Source organism: Leptopilina boulardi, unplaced genomic scaffold (assembly GCF_019393585.1).
Source record: "Leptopilina boulardi isolate dan_hultmark-lab unplaced genomic scaffold, ZJU_Lbou_2.1 LbouV2_123, whole genome shotgun sequence".
NCBI lineage: Eukaryota > Metazoa > Arthropoda > Insecta > Hymenoptera > Figitidae > Leptopilina > Leptopilina boulardi.
Window position 1 is genome coordinate 766891 of NW_026137667.1, and position 19624 is coordinate 786514.

At 29.2% G+C, this 19624-nt stretch overlaps 4 protein-coding genes across 6 annotated transcripts; 1 reads left to right on the forward strand and 3 right to left on the reverse strand.

The window, feature by feature from the left end:
• Positions 1-69: 69 nt before the first annotated feature.
• LOC127289291 (general transcription and DNA repair factor IIH helicase subunit XPD) lies at positions 70-4258 on the reverse strand. The gene is made up of 12 exons (XM_051317139.1): positions 4099-4258; positions 3465-3564; positions 3084-3338; positions 2782-3015; positions 2573-2696; positions 2405-2501; positions 2188-2321; positions 1562-2091; positions 1309-1484; positions 918-1197; positions 685-795; positions 70-616 (listed from the first exon to the last, which is right to left on the reverse strand). Exons 1-12 carry the CDS (start codon positions 4101-4103, stop codon positions 383-385), a joined length of 2280 nt encoding a protein of 759 aa, XP_051173096.1. The 5' UTR covers positions 4104-4258; the 3' UTR covers positions 70-382.
• Positions 4259-4475: 217 nt separating this feature from the next.
• On the forward strand, positions 4476-8436 carry LOC127289262 (probable ATP-dependent RNA helicase DDX10). The gene is made up of 12 exons (XM_051317092.1): positions 4476-4779; positions 4908-5099; positions 5168-5440; positions 5620-5741; positions 5813-6014; positions 6087-6249; positions 6390-6573; positions 6635-6811; positions 6954-7183; positions 7324-7526; positions 7643-8085; positions 8160-8436. The coding sequence occupies exons 1-12, from the start codon at positions 4672-4674 to the stop codon at positions 8284-8286; spliced, it is 2424 nt and encodes an 807-aa protein (XP_051173049.1). The 5' UTR covers positions 4476-4671; the 3' UTR covers positions 8287-8436.
• Positions 8437-13030: 4594 nt separating this feature from the next.
• LOC127289377 (carbonic anhydrase-related protein 10) lies at positions 13031-16780 on the reverse strand. Of its 3 annotated transcripts, XM_051317299.1 has the most exons (11): positions 16396-16776; positions 16011-16101; positions 14963-15067; positions 14838-14888; positions 14441-14769; positions 14260-14355; positions 14124-14190; positions 13889-14043; positions 13621-13749; positions 13516-13561; positions 13031-13448 (listed from the first exon to the last, which is right to left on the reverse strand). In XM_051317299.1, the coding sequence occupies exons 3-11, from the start codon at positions 15063-15065 to the stop codon at positions 13432-13434; spliced, it is 993 nt and encodes a 330-aa protein (XP_051173256.1). In that variant the 5' UTR covers positions 15066-15067; positions 16011-16101; positions 16396-16776; the 3' UTR covers positions 13031-13431. The 3 variants fall into 3 exon arrangements, with proteins under 3 accessions (XP_051173256.1, XP_051173265.1, XP_051173249.1); XM_051317308.1 differs by lacking the exon at positions 16011-16101 and having other exon boundaries at positions 16396-16780; XM_051317292.1 differs by having other exon boundaries at positions 16011-16776.
• Positions 16781-17267: 487 nt separating this feature from the next.
• On the reverse strand, positions 17268-19459 carry LOC127289469 (cytochrome c oxidase subunit 4 isoform 1, mitochondrial-like). The gene is made up of 4 exons (XM_051317425.1): positions 19441-19459; positions 18064-18269; positions 17797-17989; positions 17268-17521 (listed from the first exon to the last, which is right to left on the reverse strand). Exons 2-4 carry the CDS (start codon positions 18262-18264, stop codon positions 17376-17378), a joined length of 540 nt encoding a protein of 179 aa, XP_051173382.1. The 5' UTR covers positions 18265-18269; positions 19441-19459; the 3' UTR covers positions 17268-17375.
• Positions 19460-19624: the final 165 nt, after the last annotated feature.

Here is a 19624-nt window from a genome sequence, read left to right on the forward strand (position 1 = left end):
GAAAATTCTTTGATGAGCTTAGAGTACTAAAAATCATTCTAAAAATTAAATAAATGTAGAATATCTCAAAAATTTTTGTTTTTGAAAACATTTTTTATTATTCAAAAGAAACGTTGAACATTTAACTCTTTACATTTGAATATTTACCGCGATATTTAATATTTGCTCTAAAATCTTATTGAAGACTTCAAAAATAAACGAATGATTGTTAATTCGTTAATAGAAATACATAATATGTACATCGTAAAAATATTACTTAATTTACTCAACCTCTCAGTACTTTCGATAGTTTAACTTATTAAATATAAAAAATATTCTTTTTAAAGTAATTTATGAATTTCCTAAAAGTTGATGGTTTTTAGTCTTTTGCATACAATTCATATTAATTCTGTTGGGCCTTTTCTTCTATTTTACTCGCTTCTTCCTTTTCAAGTTGTTCTCTGGTCAGAAGTGAAAGACCCAATTGATCTTCTCTCGTAAATGGTTGAGCCATTTGTCGCAACCATCGTTTACTAATCTGAATGGCCTCCTGAGTCGATAAATCGCATAAACTATCAGTCAAATGTTCTTGAATCCATTTAGGAAGTTTACACCGTTTATCAGCTCTCGAAAATCTCTGCAAACAAAAATAAAATTTACTTTTTGTTAAAAATGTAAAATAAAATTTTTTTTTAATGTAATCACCTTGTCTGCGAAAACCATTATGCCGTAGTCAGTCTTTCCTCTAATAGCTCGACCAACGCACTGTGCTGCATGCCTCATAGCATCGAAAGTCAAAAAATCATTTTCTGCAATCTAAAACAAAATATTTAATTAGTAAAAATATAAGTTTGTTACAGACACAATTTTCTCCGCGAAAGGGAATAATATTATTTTTGTAAAATAGAAAATCATTGTAAATATTTACAATCACTTACCTGAAATTGATCCCGGAGGTATTGCAATCTAGCTTTTAAAATTCTAGATTGAGTATAAACGTAAGGAATTCCAAACATTAATACTGCTCTTCCCAAATGATGATCAAAATCGACACCTTCTGAAACTTTTCCACGTGCAACAGAAAGTAATACTGCACCTCTTCCATTCTCACAAGCTTTAATATAATTTATTAAAGCCAAACTGGTTTCTGCAGAATCTTGAGTTTCAATAAAAAGTAATTTGTGCCTTTGAAGTTGGTCAACCATGCCTTGATCATACCTTAATTTTAATATTTTAAAGTATTTAATTAATTTTATTAAGTCACTTGTATTTCAAAAAATTTGAAATTTATAGAAAGAATTAGCTTGGTATGTGTTAATTACTAATTACCAGGCTGCAACAACAGATTCCATGTATAAGTATGATGTGAAGAAACAGACCATTCCATCAGGTACGATCGCAGCGAATTCTACTAATAGTTGTCCATAATTTCTTATAACTGAAACGTCTTCTCTAGTTTCATACTTGGAAGAAATCACAGCTTGATCTTGTCCTTTAGATACAATCTAAAATTAATTTAACTGAATCAACTGTGTTTAATATATTAAACACAGACTTAATTTAATTATTATTTTAAACTAACCATAGGAAGAAGACATGGTCTTGCCAGTGTCATAGTAAAAGACGACATGATAACAGGATGAAAATTCAAAATTTTTGGATACATATCCAGCGGAGATAGTGTTCCCGATGTGATAACCACAGACTGAAATCTATCAAAAATAGGTTTCATTGCTATCGAACAGTCTAAACAACTAAAATGTAACACTGGATTCAAGACAGTTGATGTTTTATCATCAAAAGGTTCAATAATTATTGTAAACCCTTTCGTGTAAGTAGCAACCAGCGTTGCTAAATGAGTCACTAGTATTAAGGGAGAAAAATCTATTATATCAGTTAATTCCAAAGTTCGCAGAAGTGATGCCAAACGTTCAGCACAAAACTTGAGTGGTTTACGTTCAATGCAAACTTTGCTTTGTGTATCTCTCAAAAATGAAGCAGGAGATTCTTGCACCACATGTTGAACACGTAAACGTGTTTTTATATACTCCACGAAACGTTTTAAGAAACTAATAAAATGTTCAGCATTTCTAATGTTTCCAGGAACTACTTCTGCAACAAACATAAAAATTATACAATTGAATGGTTCGTTCAGTAATAAAACTATTAATTGGTTAATAGAGACAAAAAAAGAGTTAATTATATTACCTTGTAATATTTCACTTGGTAAAACAGGATTTGCTAAGATTACGTCAGTTTCTCTTGCGATTTGTGCTTCCTTTAATCCTTCAACTAGTTGATTATATTCTTCCTGCAATCTGTTCACATCGTCTTCCCTCATTCTGTTAACAGATGTCATAATGTGTTAGTGGTTTCAGAAGCATTCGTCTTAAGTAAATAGACGAAAAATATATAATGATCTTACTCTGATACAGCTTTTTCGAGAATTTGAATTTTCGCAGAACATTTTTCCATTGTTCTTCTGTTAATTTTAACACTCATTGAGTCAATACACACGTTATCTAAAAAACAAAAACATGAAATATTTCTCATAGAAATAAAATTAAGTTAAGCTGAAAAATGTCAAAATTACCAATATTATGAGCTTCGTCGAAGACAACAACGGAATTTTTTGATAATTCTTTCGAAACAGTTTCAGCAATTTTTGGATCTAATAAGTAGTGATAACTGTAAACCACAATCTGGGCTTGCATAATCTACAAAAAATATTATTATTCTTAATTTTACTAATTATTAAGAAGTTTTCTCGGAAAGAAAAAATACTGTAAATCAAGTGCTTACCGCAAATCTTGCCAGAAAATATGGACACCAATTTCTGTCTTTTCCATAAATTTTTAAATCTTCAAGGGAGTAAATTCCAGAAGACATAAGTAACTCACGACCTTCCATATCGAATGTTTCATAATAACTACAAATGGGCACGGTATCATCATAGTGATGCCTTTCTCGAACGTAGGAAGCAGTTAAAGAATGACAACGGCCATCGACAATTTTTCCATCTCTTTCTTTGCTAACCTAAATAATAGAGTCAAAATAAATTTAAATAACAAACTCATCTCAACTATGATATTTATTTCACCCACCTCTGGATGAATGCATAAATTCTTTCTAGAACTTAAAACTAGAGCTAATATGTTACTCTTCTTTTCAGCTTCTCTTTCATAATAATCTATCAATTTTTTTAGTTCTTGTATGACTTTTTCTATTTCTGGCATCGTACGAGAACAATATATTAATTTTGAGATGATGTGAGGATGTTCCATCATATAGGCTAGGATCAACGATAACAGAGTTATAGTTTTTCCAGTACCTGACGGCATTTCCAAAAGACAGTGACCCTGAAATATGCATTTAAAAATTCATTTTAATTATTTACATAATAATGTAGATGTAAATTTTATTTCGAATTATGGAAACTCATTTTTTAATTCCATTCATTACACATGCTAAAAAATGTAAAATACTTTTGCATCGAGACCACGTTTCAGTTCCAACATATACGCATACTGCTCTGGATAAATATAATCGTAAGGAAAGTAAACCACCAGCCCATCAACACTGATCCTGTAAAATGTAAAAAAAATCCCAAGAAATCAATTAAATCACGATATTGACACAATTAAATGAAGGTGGTATTTTTGAAAATCCATGCGAGAGATTATGAAGAATCATTAAAAAAGTATAGAAAAAATTTGACGATGCAAAAAAAAAAAATATAACCTCATTTAATAATTTAAATTTTTGTTAATATTTATAGTAAGTATAAATTTGTTTCCATTTTAAATATTATCAAACTTTTAAGATAAATTTTTATTTTTACTAAACAAATATGCTTGAAGAGGCATGACAACCGAGCCGGTAAAAGGTCTAAAATTGAGAAAATAAAAACAGGAATTTTATTCTACCACCTTTTTTAGATCGTATTTTACTCATGTTAAAAAATTATAGAAGGAATAAATTTAAATTCTGTTAATAAATATTAATTCTCTAGTATTATTCATTTATACTAGGGAGACAATTAACCTCTTCCTCAACAAATTTGAATATGCAAAATGTTTAAAAACAAATGTAATCTATAAAAACAAACAAAATCCATACTTCATCTTGTTTAATCCGAAAAAAATCAGTAATGTTAAATAGAAAAACAGTAATAAATGTAAGTGTTATTTATTCTTTCACTTTGTTTACAAGAAATCATTAACATTGAACGTTTAACAATAATGAAGAGTGTGTCAACAGGCCTGAATACAGTAACATAATTCTCGTCAACTACAGCACCCTGCTCTAGTGAAAATTTAGTGATTTTATTTTTAAAATTAAAAGTTACTATAAAGTTACTAAATTTTCACTAGAGCAGGGTGCAGTATTCTGCGTTTCCGTGTGATTTCACCTTTACGTATGCAACCTGCGATCGCATAGTTTCGATTCTACAGTGCATTCTATTCATGTCAATGAAAAAAAGTTATTGTAGAAGCAGCTTTATTTATGAAGACCATGCTTTTCTTAAAAATAAAAACAATAATTAACCTCACTTTTAAAATAATTATAATTCTTGATTGACAGTACGTAATAAGTTTTTTACAGTGCGATTTTGACTTTTAAATTGTGTCTTTGGAATCAAGAAAATAGAATTTAACATTGTTATTGCTTATCTTACATTTTTTAATAAGTATGACTAAAACAACTAACAATGAAAATAAAAAGATTAAAGTGTATCAAAGAAAGAAAAATGTCCCAGAAAAAAACATCATTAAAAATCTGCAATCTCAGTACGAGACAGTAAGTTTTAAAATTGTATTTTTTATATTATTTTTATAGTTTCCTAAATATGTAGTATTATATCCTAATCAATTGCAGTGTTCAAGAAGCTAATTCTTTATTGCATACGTATTATTATTTTTTCACAGATCGATGAAAGACAAATTACGAAATTCGCAGATTTACCACTATCATCACAGACTCAAAAAGGATTAAAGGAAAGCCAATATATTACTTTAAGCGACATACAAAGACAAAGTATTGGCCTTGCATTAAGAGGACTTAATATTCTTGGTGCTGCTAAAACTGGCAGTGGAAAAACCTTAGCATTTCTAATACCTGTAAGATTTTGTTAAGCATTATAGACATAATAAGAAAATTAAAAAATTTTATTCTTGTTAAATTTTAGGTTATTGAGACGCTGTATTGCAAACAATGGACGAGATTGGATGGCATTGGTGCAATTATTATAACACCAACTAGAGAATTGGCATATCAAATATATGAAACTTTAAGAAAAGTAGGACATTATCATGATCTCTCAGCAGGTTTAATTATTGGTGGAAAAGACTTACATTTCGAAAAGAAAAGAATGAATCAATGTAACATAATTATTTGCACGCCAGGACGTTTATTACAACATATGGATGAAAATCCACTGTTCGATTGTACAACTATGCAGGTTAGTCAGTAAAATTAAAACAAAAGTGATTTTGAACCTTTCTTTCAACAGGTGAGTGCAATTTTTTTTGTCCTCCAAAAGTATATTTTAATTTTTCTCATATTAAGTTTTGAGCAACCCTGTCTTCACATTCTTTTTTTAGTTCAGTTACTATCAATAATAATATCTTCTGAATTTAGATACTAGTTCTTGATGAAGCTGATAAGTGTTTAGATATGGGTTTCGAAACCACAATGAATGCTATAATTCAAAATTTACCAGAAGATCGTCAAACACTGCTATTCTCTGCAACCCAAACTAGGTAAATAATATATTATAATAAAAAAAATTTCAAAACCAATATATTTAAATAAATATACAATTTTTTAATAGATCTACACGAGACTTAGCTAAATTAAGTCTTAAGGATCCAATTTATGTGTCTGTTCACGAATATTCAGTGCATACTACTCCTGAATTTCTTCAACAAAGTTATGTAATTTGTGAATTAGAAGATAAAATAGCGATGCTATGGTCATTTATAAAAAATCATCTAAAACGAAAAGTTATTGTATTCTTTTCTACATGCAAGCAGGTAATGATAATACCTTTTTTTAACATTCAATTTAGCAGTAACTGAACACGAAATTAATATTTTACTTTTCAGGTGAAATTTATGTATGAAGCCTTTTGCCGAATGAGACCTGGAACAAGTCTTTTATCATTATTTGGAAAGATGCATCAACTCAAGAGAATGAATATTTATGAAACGTTTTGCAGAAAACAAAATGCAATATTGTTTGCTACAGACATTGCTTCTAGAGGATTAGGTAAATAAGCATTTTAACTTTCAATCGCTACTCTGAATATTTTTTAATAAAATTCACAAAAATTAATATTATTATTATTTAAAAAAATTAAAAGTATTTTCAAGATCAGATCTATAATAGGTTGATATTAATTTATGTAGACTTTCCCGATGTTGACTGGGTTGTACAAATGGATTGTCCAGAAGATACTAATTCCTACATTCATCGAGCAGGTAGAACTGCAAGATTTCAAAATGGTGGGGAATCTTTATTAGTATTACTTCCTACAGAGACAAACATAATCGACAAGTTACATTCTTCCAAGATTCCAATATCAATGATCAAGTAAGCAAATTTTATTTACCATTTCATATAATTAATATTAATTAATATTAATCTGTTTTAGAATCAATCCAAATAAATTGCAGTTTCCACATCGTAAATTAGAAGCTTTACTTGCTCGTGATTGTGCATTAAAAGAAAGTGCGCAAAGAGCTTTTGTTGCATATGTTAAATCTGTTTATCTTATGCAAGATAAAAATATATTTAATGTCAAAAATTTGAAAATTGATGCTTTTGCAAGGTAAGATGTTTCTTGAGCTAAATCAAAACACACTAGGAAAAAATTGGCTTTTTATAATACAAACTATAATAATACTTATATTTTTCTCTTGCAAATATAATTTACTATTGTTATTTATAAATAATATTAATATTCCGAATAGATCACTGGGTTTAATAGTGGCTCCAAAACTTCGATTTCTACAAAAAATTAAGGATTCTTTAATCAATGATACTGACGTTAACATGCAAATAGATAAGAAAAAAGAATCCGAAGCTGTGCAACTTTTAAAAAATATCAATTCAAGTGTAGATAACGATTCTTCTGAAGATATTTCTGACAATTGCTTTTCTGTAAAATCAAATCACAACTCTGGTTCTCACTTTAAACACTGTAAGTATCTTAATTATTTATTTATGTTTATTTATTCCGACTTTTATAAATCCAAAAATTGCACTTCTTCTTTTTGAAACAAAATTTAATTACAAAAAGTATTATACTTTAATTATTTATTTTGTTATCGAATTTTACAGCTGAAGATCATGATGTTGTTGATGATGAAGATGAAGAAATTTTAACTATCAAACGAAGAAATATTAAAATTGATCCATTAATTGAAGAGGATGAAATACAATTTAAGAAAAAAAAATCTGTGACTAAAGCGGCTGTAGCAAAGAAAATTCTAAAAAAGAATATAGTACCAAACAAAAAAATTAATTTTGATGAAAATGGACAGGTACGTCAATTACTAGTTTACCTAATTTTTGTTGATTAACTCAAAAAATTTTAAATTTTAGAAGTCGAACAATTTTATTCGATATTTTTTTTTAAATAGTATTCAATTAATTTTAGGAAATACTAGATTCAGCAAAATCAAAACAATCAGATTTAGGAAAAGAATACGAACAAGAGGAAGACTCTGGAATAAATATTGAAACAGCAAAAAAAGCATTGCATTATGAAGATAGTTTTGACAAAAAACGATTTAAAGAAAAAATTAAGGAAAAGCATCGGAAGGAGAAACAAAAACTTAAAATGCAAAACAAGGCTTCTGAGAAGAATGAGGAAAGCAGTTCAAATTATTCAGAAAGTGAAGAATATGAAAGTGATAGGGAATCAAATTTATCTTGGTTACCTGATCCAAATAAAATTTACGGACAAAAATCAGATGAAGATAGTGAAGATGAGAGTGAGGATAATAGTGAAGATAGTACTGAAGTCAATCAGGATAGTAAGAAACACAAAAAAATGAAAACTAAATTTGAAAGTGCTGAAGATGAACCTAAAATTGATAGGTAAGAATTCTAGTACTTGCTTTCAATCTTATAATGTTATTTTTTATCGTATTTTAAAATTTTGATTTTTTCAGAGTGCAAAAAAGGAAACTAGTGATACGCAAAGACGATAAAAATATAAAGAAAACTCGTAAAGAATTGCCGCTGTTTGATACATTACACAGAGATGAAGAATTAGCATTGCAACTTCTTCGAGATTAGAGTATAAAGTCCTGTGAATTTAAATTCAAATTTTTTTATACTATAAGCTCCAAAATACTAACACAGGATAGGAAAAAAAAGTAAGTGTTTTTAAATATCACCAATAACGAAATAATGTATAAAAATAAATACACAATAGAAAAGATTAAAGCAGCTTTAGAACCTTGGGAAAAATTTAAATATGTAAACATCCCTGTTAACTCGATAAATTCTAAATTACTTTATGACGGCAACTCGTCACAATATGTAGTCACTAGCAATAACATTGATCCTATAACTGACGCTCCAGAGAGTAGCAATCGTTTAGGGACCAACCTACTCTTTCTAAAACATCGATCAACTATATGCTTCTCGCCTTTGCACCATTGGTTTTTAGACATTAATAATGTGCAGCGTTGGCATCCGGGAAACGGTAAAGATGAAAACATCCTAATGGATTTCAAGACAGATGACGACAAACATAATGATAACATTTTAGTCTGTATTTACGAGTTTTGTCATAAATGCACCTACTGGTTTTTGTTGAACAAGTTCTACAAAGATGAAAGCTTTCATATAGCGTTCCACAATTGTGAAGTTATATTTGATTATGTGCATCAAACTTTTTTTGTTGAAATTTGTATTATTAGTTATGCATTTTTCTGTTTTACTGGTTACATTTTGCTGGTATTTATTAGCATATTAGCCATCCTTTTAATTTACATGTCAAATAAGTTTGAACACAACAGTGTCTCATTGTACAAATGCCCGCACGTTCGTGATCATGTATATAATCGTGGTATCTTAAAAGTAATTTAAAAAAAATATCTAAAAAACGAATGTCAAGAAATTAAATTTAAACTTATAAACTAACCACTGCTTCTTTGCACCTCTAAAACAATTTAAATGCAATTTTTTAAATTTTACGGGAGAGCAGTTTCAAAATTTGTATAATTTTAAAAATTCGAAATTATAATATGCTGATCATCATTTATACCCAGTAAAAAAAAAAACTAATTCAGATGAATTGAAATTACAAATTAACTTTTTTTTGGTAAGGTTTCAGTACGAATATAGAGTTTGGAAGTTAGAAAAATTGTTTTATGAAAAAGAATAAAAATAAGAACATTCTTTTCTAATTTTTGTATCTTTATATTTTCATTATGTATTCATTTTTAAGTACAAAACAAGATAATGAGAATAATAACATGGATACAAGTAATAAAAAAAAATGTGATGATAGTGAAGAACAAAAATCTAAAATTAATATTTATTTAAAATTATTGTATGAGGCCGAGGTGAGACGTATCCTTAATTGTCATTTCATTCCTCTAACTGTTAGACGACGATACGCAACTTTGCCTGCTTGTCATCGCAATCAATCGATTCATGAGCATAGAGTGTTATTGCGAATTTGTGATCATTTTCAACAAATGAACATGGTTTTTACCTTCTTGTCTACTTACTTGCGTCACTTTTTTATTCCCCGTTTGACTGTTACAAGTCAGCAAAACAACTATATAGCATTTATATTACCTTTTCTTAGCAAAGCAGAGATCTTCCTGCGCAAATATCCTTTTCGACACAATTTTTATGAACGTTTGTTGCGACATTCAATTAAACGATCTATCAAGGAAGATATCCAGGATCCGTATCAGATTCTCGATGAGGAAATGTCATTGCCATTACAAATCATATGGGACTTTGTCAAAGAGGAATTTTCTCTCTTTTCTATGTTTCTATTAGAAAATGTTGAACTCTCCGACGATTCAAATACCATAGAGATTCGTCAAATGTACGATGAGTTACAAAATCAAGTGCCTGAATTGGAAGAACTGTTTGAACAACAACAATCTTATAATCATAAGGAATATTACGAAGCAGAAGAAAAGTTAAACAATGATTTGAAAGTTTCAGATAGTGAGAGAAATGATTTAATCAACGAATCAAAACTCACCAAAAAGGAAAATTTGGGCAAGATAGATGATAATGGCAAAAATGTAAATAATAATGATATAATACCAAATAATACAGAAAACTGCAAAAATGGAAAAAATAATATAGAAACAAATAATGTAAATGTTTATCATGAGGAAAAAGAAATTTCTACAATTAGCGATTGCGAAGCTTTTCCAATAGACCTTCTAAACAGCGATTATTTAACATTAGAATGTTTAAAAAAAGTTGGTTTGCTATCGGCGTGTAGTTATGATATCCTTGACTTTCCGCATTTCATTCATCAATTGATTGAATCATCGTCTTCATGCGGGTCATCAATCTCGTCGTCATTTGAAAAAGTAGACGATGACTAGCAAATTTTTATCTACTGAGGCTAAATTTTAGCACAACCTCAATATCACAAAAATTATTTCTAAATAATTTGATTAAAAAAATATATATATTAAAAAACCATGGAACTCTTTTTCGTAGAGAGTACAAAAAGATAAAATTTTTGCGAAATCAAAAATGTCAGTGCATCCCACAAGGAGAATAAAAATTGAATAAATTTTACAAAAAAAGTTGAGGAAAACTATTAAATAAATGTTCTGTTGAATAAATCACGCGTCAGCGCACACTAAATTTCATCCTCAATGGACAAGTGATATTGATGAAATTAAGTCGCGCGCGAGGCAAAACGTATATTTATGCTTTACTTGTAGAAAAGAGTGGGGAAGTAATTGAAAGAGAGAAAAAAAGAGCGAATTACATAATTATTTTGAATTTGCAAAAATAGAAAGTGGGGCAAATAACTATGTTCTATAAACGTTTTAAGAACGTTCAACAATTCAAAAGCAAAGAAAGTAAAAGAAAAAAGGAAACTAAAAAAATTAACAGTTTTGAAAAGAAATCTGAAGAAATTATTCAAAAAGTGAAATGTTAAAAATGAAAAAATAATAAATTATAACTGTTTCACATAACAAATTTTGAAGCTAAAAAAATACTTCTTTGATTAATAAGATATACTACATTAGGTTTGTGTCATTTAACAAATCGTTTTTTGATAAAGCAATATGAGTGATAAATTAAAATATTGGTCTCTTTTTATAATGAGCTGTATGAAGTGTATATCATTTTTAATAATTATTTTCTTATCATAAATTATGATGACTGTGTTAAAAATGAAAATTACTTGGTCACATATTAATGTTAATAAGATCATGGCGACTGTATTCAATACATAAACTTGATTGATAGAATTCATGAGTACAATGGATAATTTTTTTGTATTAACAGAGCAGTAGGACCATAAGGCAAAAACGTATACAATATAAAAATATAAATCCATTTTTTGGGTGCCATTTCGAATTTTCAAAAACCAACTTCAATCCGCCAGGGCTGATAATTAGATTGCTCTCAGTTATTTCAAAGTATATAGATTTGTATATTAATAAGTTTTATGCTGACAATGGTGTTACCAACATTTTACGAATGGGCTAAATTTAATTTATTTCGTCATATGCCTGACGATGGAAAATGTGAAATTTTATTTATCCTTGTACCTGGTCTTTTTGGAAATGAACTCTATCGTGAAAGAATTTCCACATCGAATAAACTTATACGAGTCTATCCACCAACATTTAGTATAGTTTTACGTCACAAGATAAATTCTTTAATTAGTCGAATAAATGGATCTCAATCACAATGGGAACAAATAATAGCACATCAGCTTGTTAATCCAAAGAATAAATTAGTGCCTGGTAAAACGATTAAATCTTACTTTGGACACTATATTTATCGACCTCTCTATGACTTAATTTTAGATGAAATTGGCAAACATCGACGCGTTAAGTTGTTGGAGTTTACGTACGATTGGCGTAAACCGATTATACAAATTTGTTATGAGTTGCGACATTTTTTGCAAACCAAGTGTATACTTGTCGAATACAAGCAAGCCAAAATTGTGCTAATTGGACATTCATTAGGTGGTTATATTATTCGTTTATTAGTAGAGTCTTCAGATTTTTCTAATTTTAGTGGCATTGAACGTATAACGAAATGCATTTATGCATCGACACCGCTCTTCGGACAACAACGTCTTCTTCAATTATTTGAAAAAATATACGAGCTACAAAAAACAAATTATATATCGACACGGGAGAAAGGTTTTTCGGATACCTTAATTGATGAAATGCGTGTACAACAATTACGTCAACAACTTTATGACATGCTACGTGAAAATGAATTTTTTGATAAAGCCCAGTTGATTAATTTCCTCTTCAATTTTAAACAATCATTAGCTTTGTTGATTCGACATGAAGAAATGAAAAATGTGTCATTGGAATTACTCTGTAACATTATGGAAATAGATATAAATTATGCATATTTTATATATAGAACAACAGCATCATTATCAACATTAAACAATAAACCTGACTCAATTCTATACGTGTGCTGTTACAATATGAATGACAATTCTTTATTATATACGGTGGATGAAATGGAACAGATGAACAATTGTCGAAATTTTATTCAGATACGCGATACTTGCTCTCAACTTGATCATGCCAAGATTTTTTGTAGTTCTTATGTTTTACAGCATTTAAAGGCAATTATACTTGAACAATAGGTTTAACATTCTAATGGAATTTCAAACATATTTTAAGAACGATAAAAAATTTTATGACATCAAAATATTAAAGCGATGTATGCAGGTACATGTAAATATATTTTTTAACTTTCTCCTACACAAAAACAAATTTTATGATGATGAAGTAAGGTGACTTCAAGAAATAGGAATAATAGGTGAAATCAGAAAAAAAGCATATACATTTATAAAGTTTTATTAAAAGAATATAGTATAAACTCTTAGTTCGCCAATGCGTTTTAATTTCTTGCGTATTTTATACACACTTCCATTTTCCGCGCTAGCTTCGATAGTCATAGCTTTTAATATTTATCGACATATGTATTTATATATATATATTTTTCATATACTCTTACGTCACTTTTTTCTAAGTAACTAGGGGATATCTTTACTGGAGAAATACTTGGCAATGCACGAGTAATTAGTTACTACGAAGCAATTTTCTGACCACACACGGTAACGTGCTAGTTGAGCGCACGTCTTGATATGTTACGTCCTTCTTCTGTTAAATATTTATTTTCTTCTTTTTTGGAAGTGAAAGCGTAATGCAGTGAGAGAAATATCGTTTCTTCTGATCATGATTATTTCCAACTATTTGCTAAAATCATATAAAAATATATTAATAGAATCTACTAATTTTTTTCAGTATATATATAATTACCTACCTTTGTAGTATAAATCCCTGTGCATGGTTGGACAATTTTTAGGTCCCTTAAAGAAATAAAATAATTTACTTTATAGTTAACATATATTATAAATGTATTCTTTACCTGCACATTAAAATTAATATTAGTTCGAACAGGTCGATGATGAAGAGGTTGTGGTGGTCTATAATTATTTCCAAGAGGCGCTTTTGGATTTTTTTTATCACCCTGCATCAATTTTCTCAAGGCGAGAAGCTATCAAAGTAAAGTAAAAATTCTGTGAATTGGATCATCAGTACTGCACTAATTTCTACATATTTAAAATTTCATTTCTAATTTTGATTCCAATAGAAAATATTGTGCCACCCCAAGACTGTCAAAATACATAATTTACCTGTTGTTTAGTTATATAGATTGGTTTATTTAATATGATCCATGTGGTTGTTTCATGACAAGCCGGCAGAGTAATGGAGCCGTCATATGTCATGTAATGGTTCGTGTCCGGTAAAAGTTCTCGCACCGCAAAATTCAAAATATCCTTAGATTCTCCTATAAAATATGTGATGATACATTTTTAATCGTTGTAGCGCCTATAGTCGATATTACTGTAAACGTTTAAATAGTCTTACCTCCATAGAGTATTTTGTCCAGTTGCTCAGTAAAAATTCTTAAGCCTGGGTTGGAAAGATCACCTACCTAAAATAAGTTAAAATATAGTGTTGTATCATTTAAACTAATCTCTTCATTGAAGAATAAATCGCTTACTTGTAACAGGAGGGATACTGCTACTATGCCTTGAGCTCGATGCAAGGCTTCCGAAAAATTATTGTACAATTGAGAGTTAAAGCCAAAAATCTGCATCTGAAATGAAGAAAATGAGCTTTTTTGAGGCGCCAAAGCAATTTCGTTTCGAAAAATTAATAATAAAAAAAATATATTGACTCACTTCCGCTGGAAATGCATATCCATCGACAGTATGCTCACTTCCACTTTCGTCATATAATCCATAGTGTAGATGAATTTCATGAAATTGGTATCGATAACTGAGAGAGCCGCCAGAAATATTTACAGGATGTCTTGTTTCATTATCCACAGTGAAAACTACACTGTGCCCGGTGTTAGTGAGAATGCCTTTCACACGATGTTTATCCAAATGAAGTGGTTGAAGATTGGGATCGAATAATAGTCTAGACGGCTCCAAATTTACAGGAGACTGTCTTCTACCTTTGTTACAGAGAGACCATTCAGGATTGATAAGACCCCAAAAAGCAGGACCTGTTATTTTAAAATTGACATAGATCAGAATAAAATTTCTTGGACTTAATTCAGTATAGGATACTTACCGGAAATTCCATCATATGTCCACCATTCTTCCCAACTTACAGGTTTAGATTCTGTAAAAATAAAAAGAAATGTGAAAATGGCATAGTAAAATAACACACGTAATAAACGGGCAGAAAAAGCATACCTTGAAATAAAAATAGTATGAAAACTCCTAACACTCTCAGGAAGACAGTATTATGTTGACACATTTCCAACGAAGACGTCAATTGATCATTATTAATAAGCATTCCTGAAACAAAAACAGAATCAGTATGAAAAAAATCAGTCAATTTGTAAATTTAATTTATACCTAACGTAACATTGTCGGAAAAACTCTTTCTATATGTTATTGCTCCACCCCAACGATACTTCACTAGTATATTCTTAGATTAGGAAAATTCAAGTACATCTACTTCAGCTATCGATCCATCTGTACCCGATATCTAATACTCAATTACATGCATCTTTCGCAAAAAAAATTGTTTCTTGTAACTATAAATGGAAATACTTTATATGAATATTTCTCTCTATATAGCATACGGAACTGAATTGAACGTTATAACAATTTAGTCAAAGACCGAATTTTCTTCGATAATTAGAAACTTTTCGCTCTTTCGAGAAACAACTTTTAATAGCAACCCACATTAGGTGTATAAGGGTTTTTGTAGTCCTTGAACTCAAATATGAACTTCAAAAATAAAAAATTCAAAATGGCGGATTCAAAATGGCGGATTTTTTTTTAAATTTTTGTGGAATTTCATGAAACTTAGAATATAGGAGTTTTTAAGGTCGCTGAATTCAAATATGACTTCAAAAATAAAGTTTAAAGCAGACATTTTTTTTTAATTTATGCGAAAATCAATAAAAATTAGTATAAGGGATATCGCTGAAGTTAAATTTGACCTTAAAATTGATAAAATCAAAATGGCTGACATGATTTATTTTTTATTATTTTTCTATATTTTGAAAATTTTGAGTTTTAATTTCTTAAATATTAATATTATTATTAATATTAAATGAAGAATGTTTAAAACTGTTTGTAAGTTTTTTTTTAACAAAAAAGTCACAAACAATTTTAAAAATAAAATTTAAAAGAAAATAATCATCTTATTTTAAATCATATTAATAAAACAAATACTGTATACTAATAAAAAAAACTCATTTTATAATTTGTAAATGATATTGTTACTTACACAATTTTCAAAATTTCTAATCCACTTATATTCTCCATTGATTAAACGTCACGAAAGTTCGCCACCCACATGTTTTCGACTAAAGGACTGGCTGATTATGGGGAAGTAAAGCACCAAAAAAAATTTTTGTTGTTACCATTGTCGAAATATATATAATTAAAGCGTCATAAATGCACTTAGAAGAAAGTAAAAAGTGAAATAAATAATTTTTTAATCTCGCGCACTTAAAAATATATGTAAAAAAGAAGATTTTATAGAAATCAATAAATGGCAATAGACTTTACAATGCCACCGGTGTCGACGATATGGCAGTATCCTGTCAGCAAGGACCTCCTATAGTCTAAATTGCAAGCATTATCTAAAAACGAGTTTAGCGAATACTGACCCCAGACAACGTCGAAGAGGAAGTATTTCTCTTTTCGCCTCCTTGGGGATGCTATGAACTCGCGAGGTTCGTGTCGCTAAACTCGATTGAAATAATTTTGTTAAAAAGCGCTGAAGGTACGACAAAGGAGCAACTAACTGCCCTCCGGACTGAGGGGCTGTTATCACATCTGCGCAAGCTCTTGCAACCTTCCTTCATTCTAACTCCGCTGCGTTATCTGAATTACTTTATTACTACTTTTTATCTTCTATTCTTTTAAATTTATTATTTATTCTCGCACATATAATGCGGCTATGTTGCCTCAATATTGCAATGAAAACCTCCGTGCAATTTTGAATTAATATATGACGAGTTTTACACTGTTAAAAAAATTAGATTTTTCTTTTAAAAATTTTCAATTTTCTCACGTCACCATGACGTATTGAACAATAAATAAATATAATTATAAACAAATATTTGCAAATAAATAAATAATGTAAACTAATTAATTAATATTGTAAATTACAAACAGTTGCATTCTCAATTGTAAAAGGCGTATTCCTATACATGATCCACCACTACTTGTGTAGAAATTTCGCTTGGGCCCTAACTTGGACCAAATTTGGTTACCCTAAGCCTAATTAGGCAGCCCAATTAACGCCCGAATTGGGTGGCTGAGGTGCTTAAAGCGCAATGCTTCAAGCCCAAGGTATCCGAGTTCGATCCCAGTTTCATATACATTTTTTCATTAATTATGTATAATTTTAAAAATATAAAATTAAACTTAAAATAAAAATACAGTATTACTGTATTTATGAAAGAAATGTCTATGAAGATCTGAAGGGCCCATTATTTCTGCAGGTAGTGTTCTTGTAAATAAATTTAATTCTGCATTTATTTATTATTATTATTATTTCAATTTTTATTACTTTATTTTTACATATTTTTATTACAACTTGTGATTTCTACCAGGATGAACTGAATTTAAGTGAAGTGAAAAATTATTTTGGGTATGGGTCTAACCCTAATTTTACTCTATTTTTCTTAGAACTAATTCCTTCAACAGGATTCATTTCCAATGCCAACATACGCTTCATTTGCGCCACTCGGTTTTCTTCATTGAAAGATTCAGGCAATGGTGGGTAAACTAAAAAGAAGAAAACAATTTATTATTTTAAATTATACTTTGATTAAGGTCATGTGACTGTTAGGTCTGTAATGTTAATTTGTCCGTAACTTTTCTCGTAAAATGCTGAGTGGATTGAGCTGAAATTTTGTGAAGGAATTTAAAATATGATAAAGAATGGTTGTGAAGTGCGAAAATGTTGATTAAATAAAAGTCATAAAAATTGTTAGAACCCCATATTTTCTAACTATTTTCAAGTGTTTTATAATAATTATTTAACAACGGAAGTAACTTACCAAACAATCTAAAGTAAATAAACAACCAAAGTCCAATAGCGACTCCAATGGCTGATAGTCCAATAACGGACTTCCATTCTCCTGTTGGTGCATCCATTTCCGCCAAAGTTTGACAAAAGCTAGCTCTGTAAAGTTCTTTTTTTTCATGAATCGAAAGTTTTTTCCAATCTCCTTTCTCTTTCTCCCTCAGAGCCTAATAAATTTGTAATAAAAAATTTATTGTTCAAAAACTGTAATAATTCTCTCGCTTTTGAATATTATATTTACCATTACGTCAGGAGTATTTTCTTTGAATCTTATGGCGGGCATTGGTCGCTCAAATCGATCAATGTAACATTCTGTTCCATTTATCCCGAATCCAACAACATCACGATTTCCAATTTTGTCAACATATGTAGAAGTTGAATGCGATAATCTCTGTAATGTATTTACTCTATGGAGACAGGCTAAAAGATTTTTCCCAGCCATGGCAACTATAAATAAAATATAGTATTATTGGCACTAGTGGATAAAAAAGTGTTTTATATTATTATAACATTCACCTCAATTCTCAATTTCAAAATGGCGGATCAAATATGACGGACAAAAAAAAATTAAAAATTAAGTTTTTGCAGGACAAGGCTGAAAAAAGTAGCCAAACAGAAAAAAAGCTTGACCGAACTAGTCAAAATAGAAACCATCACTTTTGTAATTAGACTTACTATGTTACAATAGTAAATTTTCCAAAATAAAGTGAGGTTATGTGGAAAAATAAATGAAAATAAAAGAAAAGTTCTCGCGTTTCCAGATATTTTGATTATATCATGAAAAATATTAAATATTTTTAGAAATTAATTTATTTGCATGACTTATATGTATCCTAATGATTATTATTTATTTATTATTAAATAAATACAAATAAAAAAATAATTAATTAAATTTTTAAATACTTTTGAAAAATATTTGAGGTTACTAAATAATGCCTTCTATTTTTAATCATTGTTGTCATATGCGGAAAAATTAAATTTATACCATAAAATTTGTAGTAATTAATATCGGAAATATTCCAGTTTAACATTTTTAGGATTCGATTTTTCACAAATATGCGCATAATCTTAAGATTAATCAATGAACTTACAATTATATATTTATATGACATAATAGAATAAATTTATGCAATGGAAGATTCAAAAAATTATAGGTATGCTATCAGTGATACAAAATGTTATCAAAATTTGTTCCTGTTCATAAACACATTTTCTTTTAATTACTCAATTCTTCAAATATATAAATGATCTGCCGAAACCTTATACCTGCATGCAATGGTTTCATATAATGGCAAATTATATTTGAACTGAAAATTAGTGATTAAACAGTAGATATAAAAAAGTTTGTTTAAAGTAAAATATGAAATTCGAATGATTACCTAATCATACAATGTCAAGAAAATGAATGTATTCTTGCTGAGTAAAAAGAAAAATATAAAAATAAATGATCAAATAGATATGGAATATTGGATACGTACATCTTTTTAAATCTATTTTAGGAAAGTTTTATAGCTGCTGTTTCTAATTTATAATCTTAGTTTTTTATAAAAATTTAAAACAAAAACTGGATCACATAAGGTTCCATTAGAGGAAAATGCAGACAGTAATTCTTAAATACCTTTAATATAAGTCAGTGTTGGGAAGTAAAGTGTTTGCACCAAACTTGTAAAGTAGAAGATCTGTAATGTGAAAACCTCAGGGTGAAATCACATGGAGGCATATAAAGTTGTTGTCCCATTTCGACGTAAAAGAGAAGAGCGCATGCGCGAAAGTAGTATAGCTAAGTGGTCTACCGCACCCTG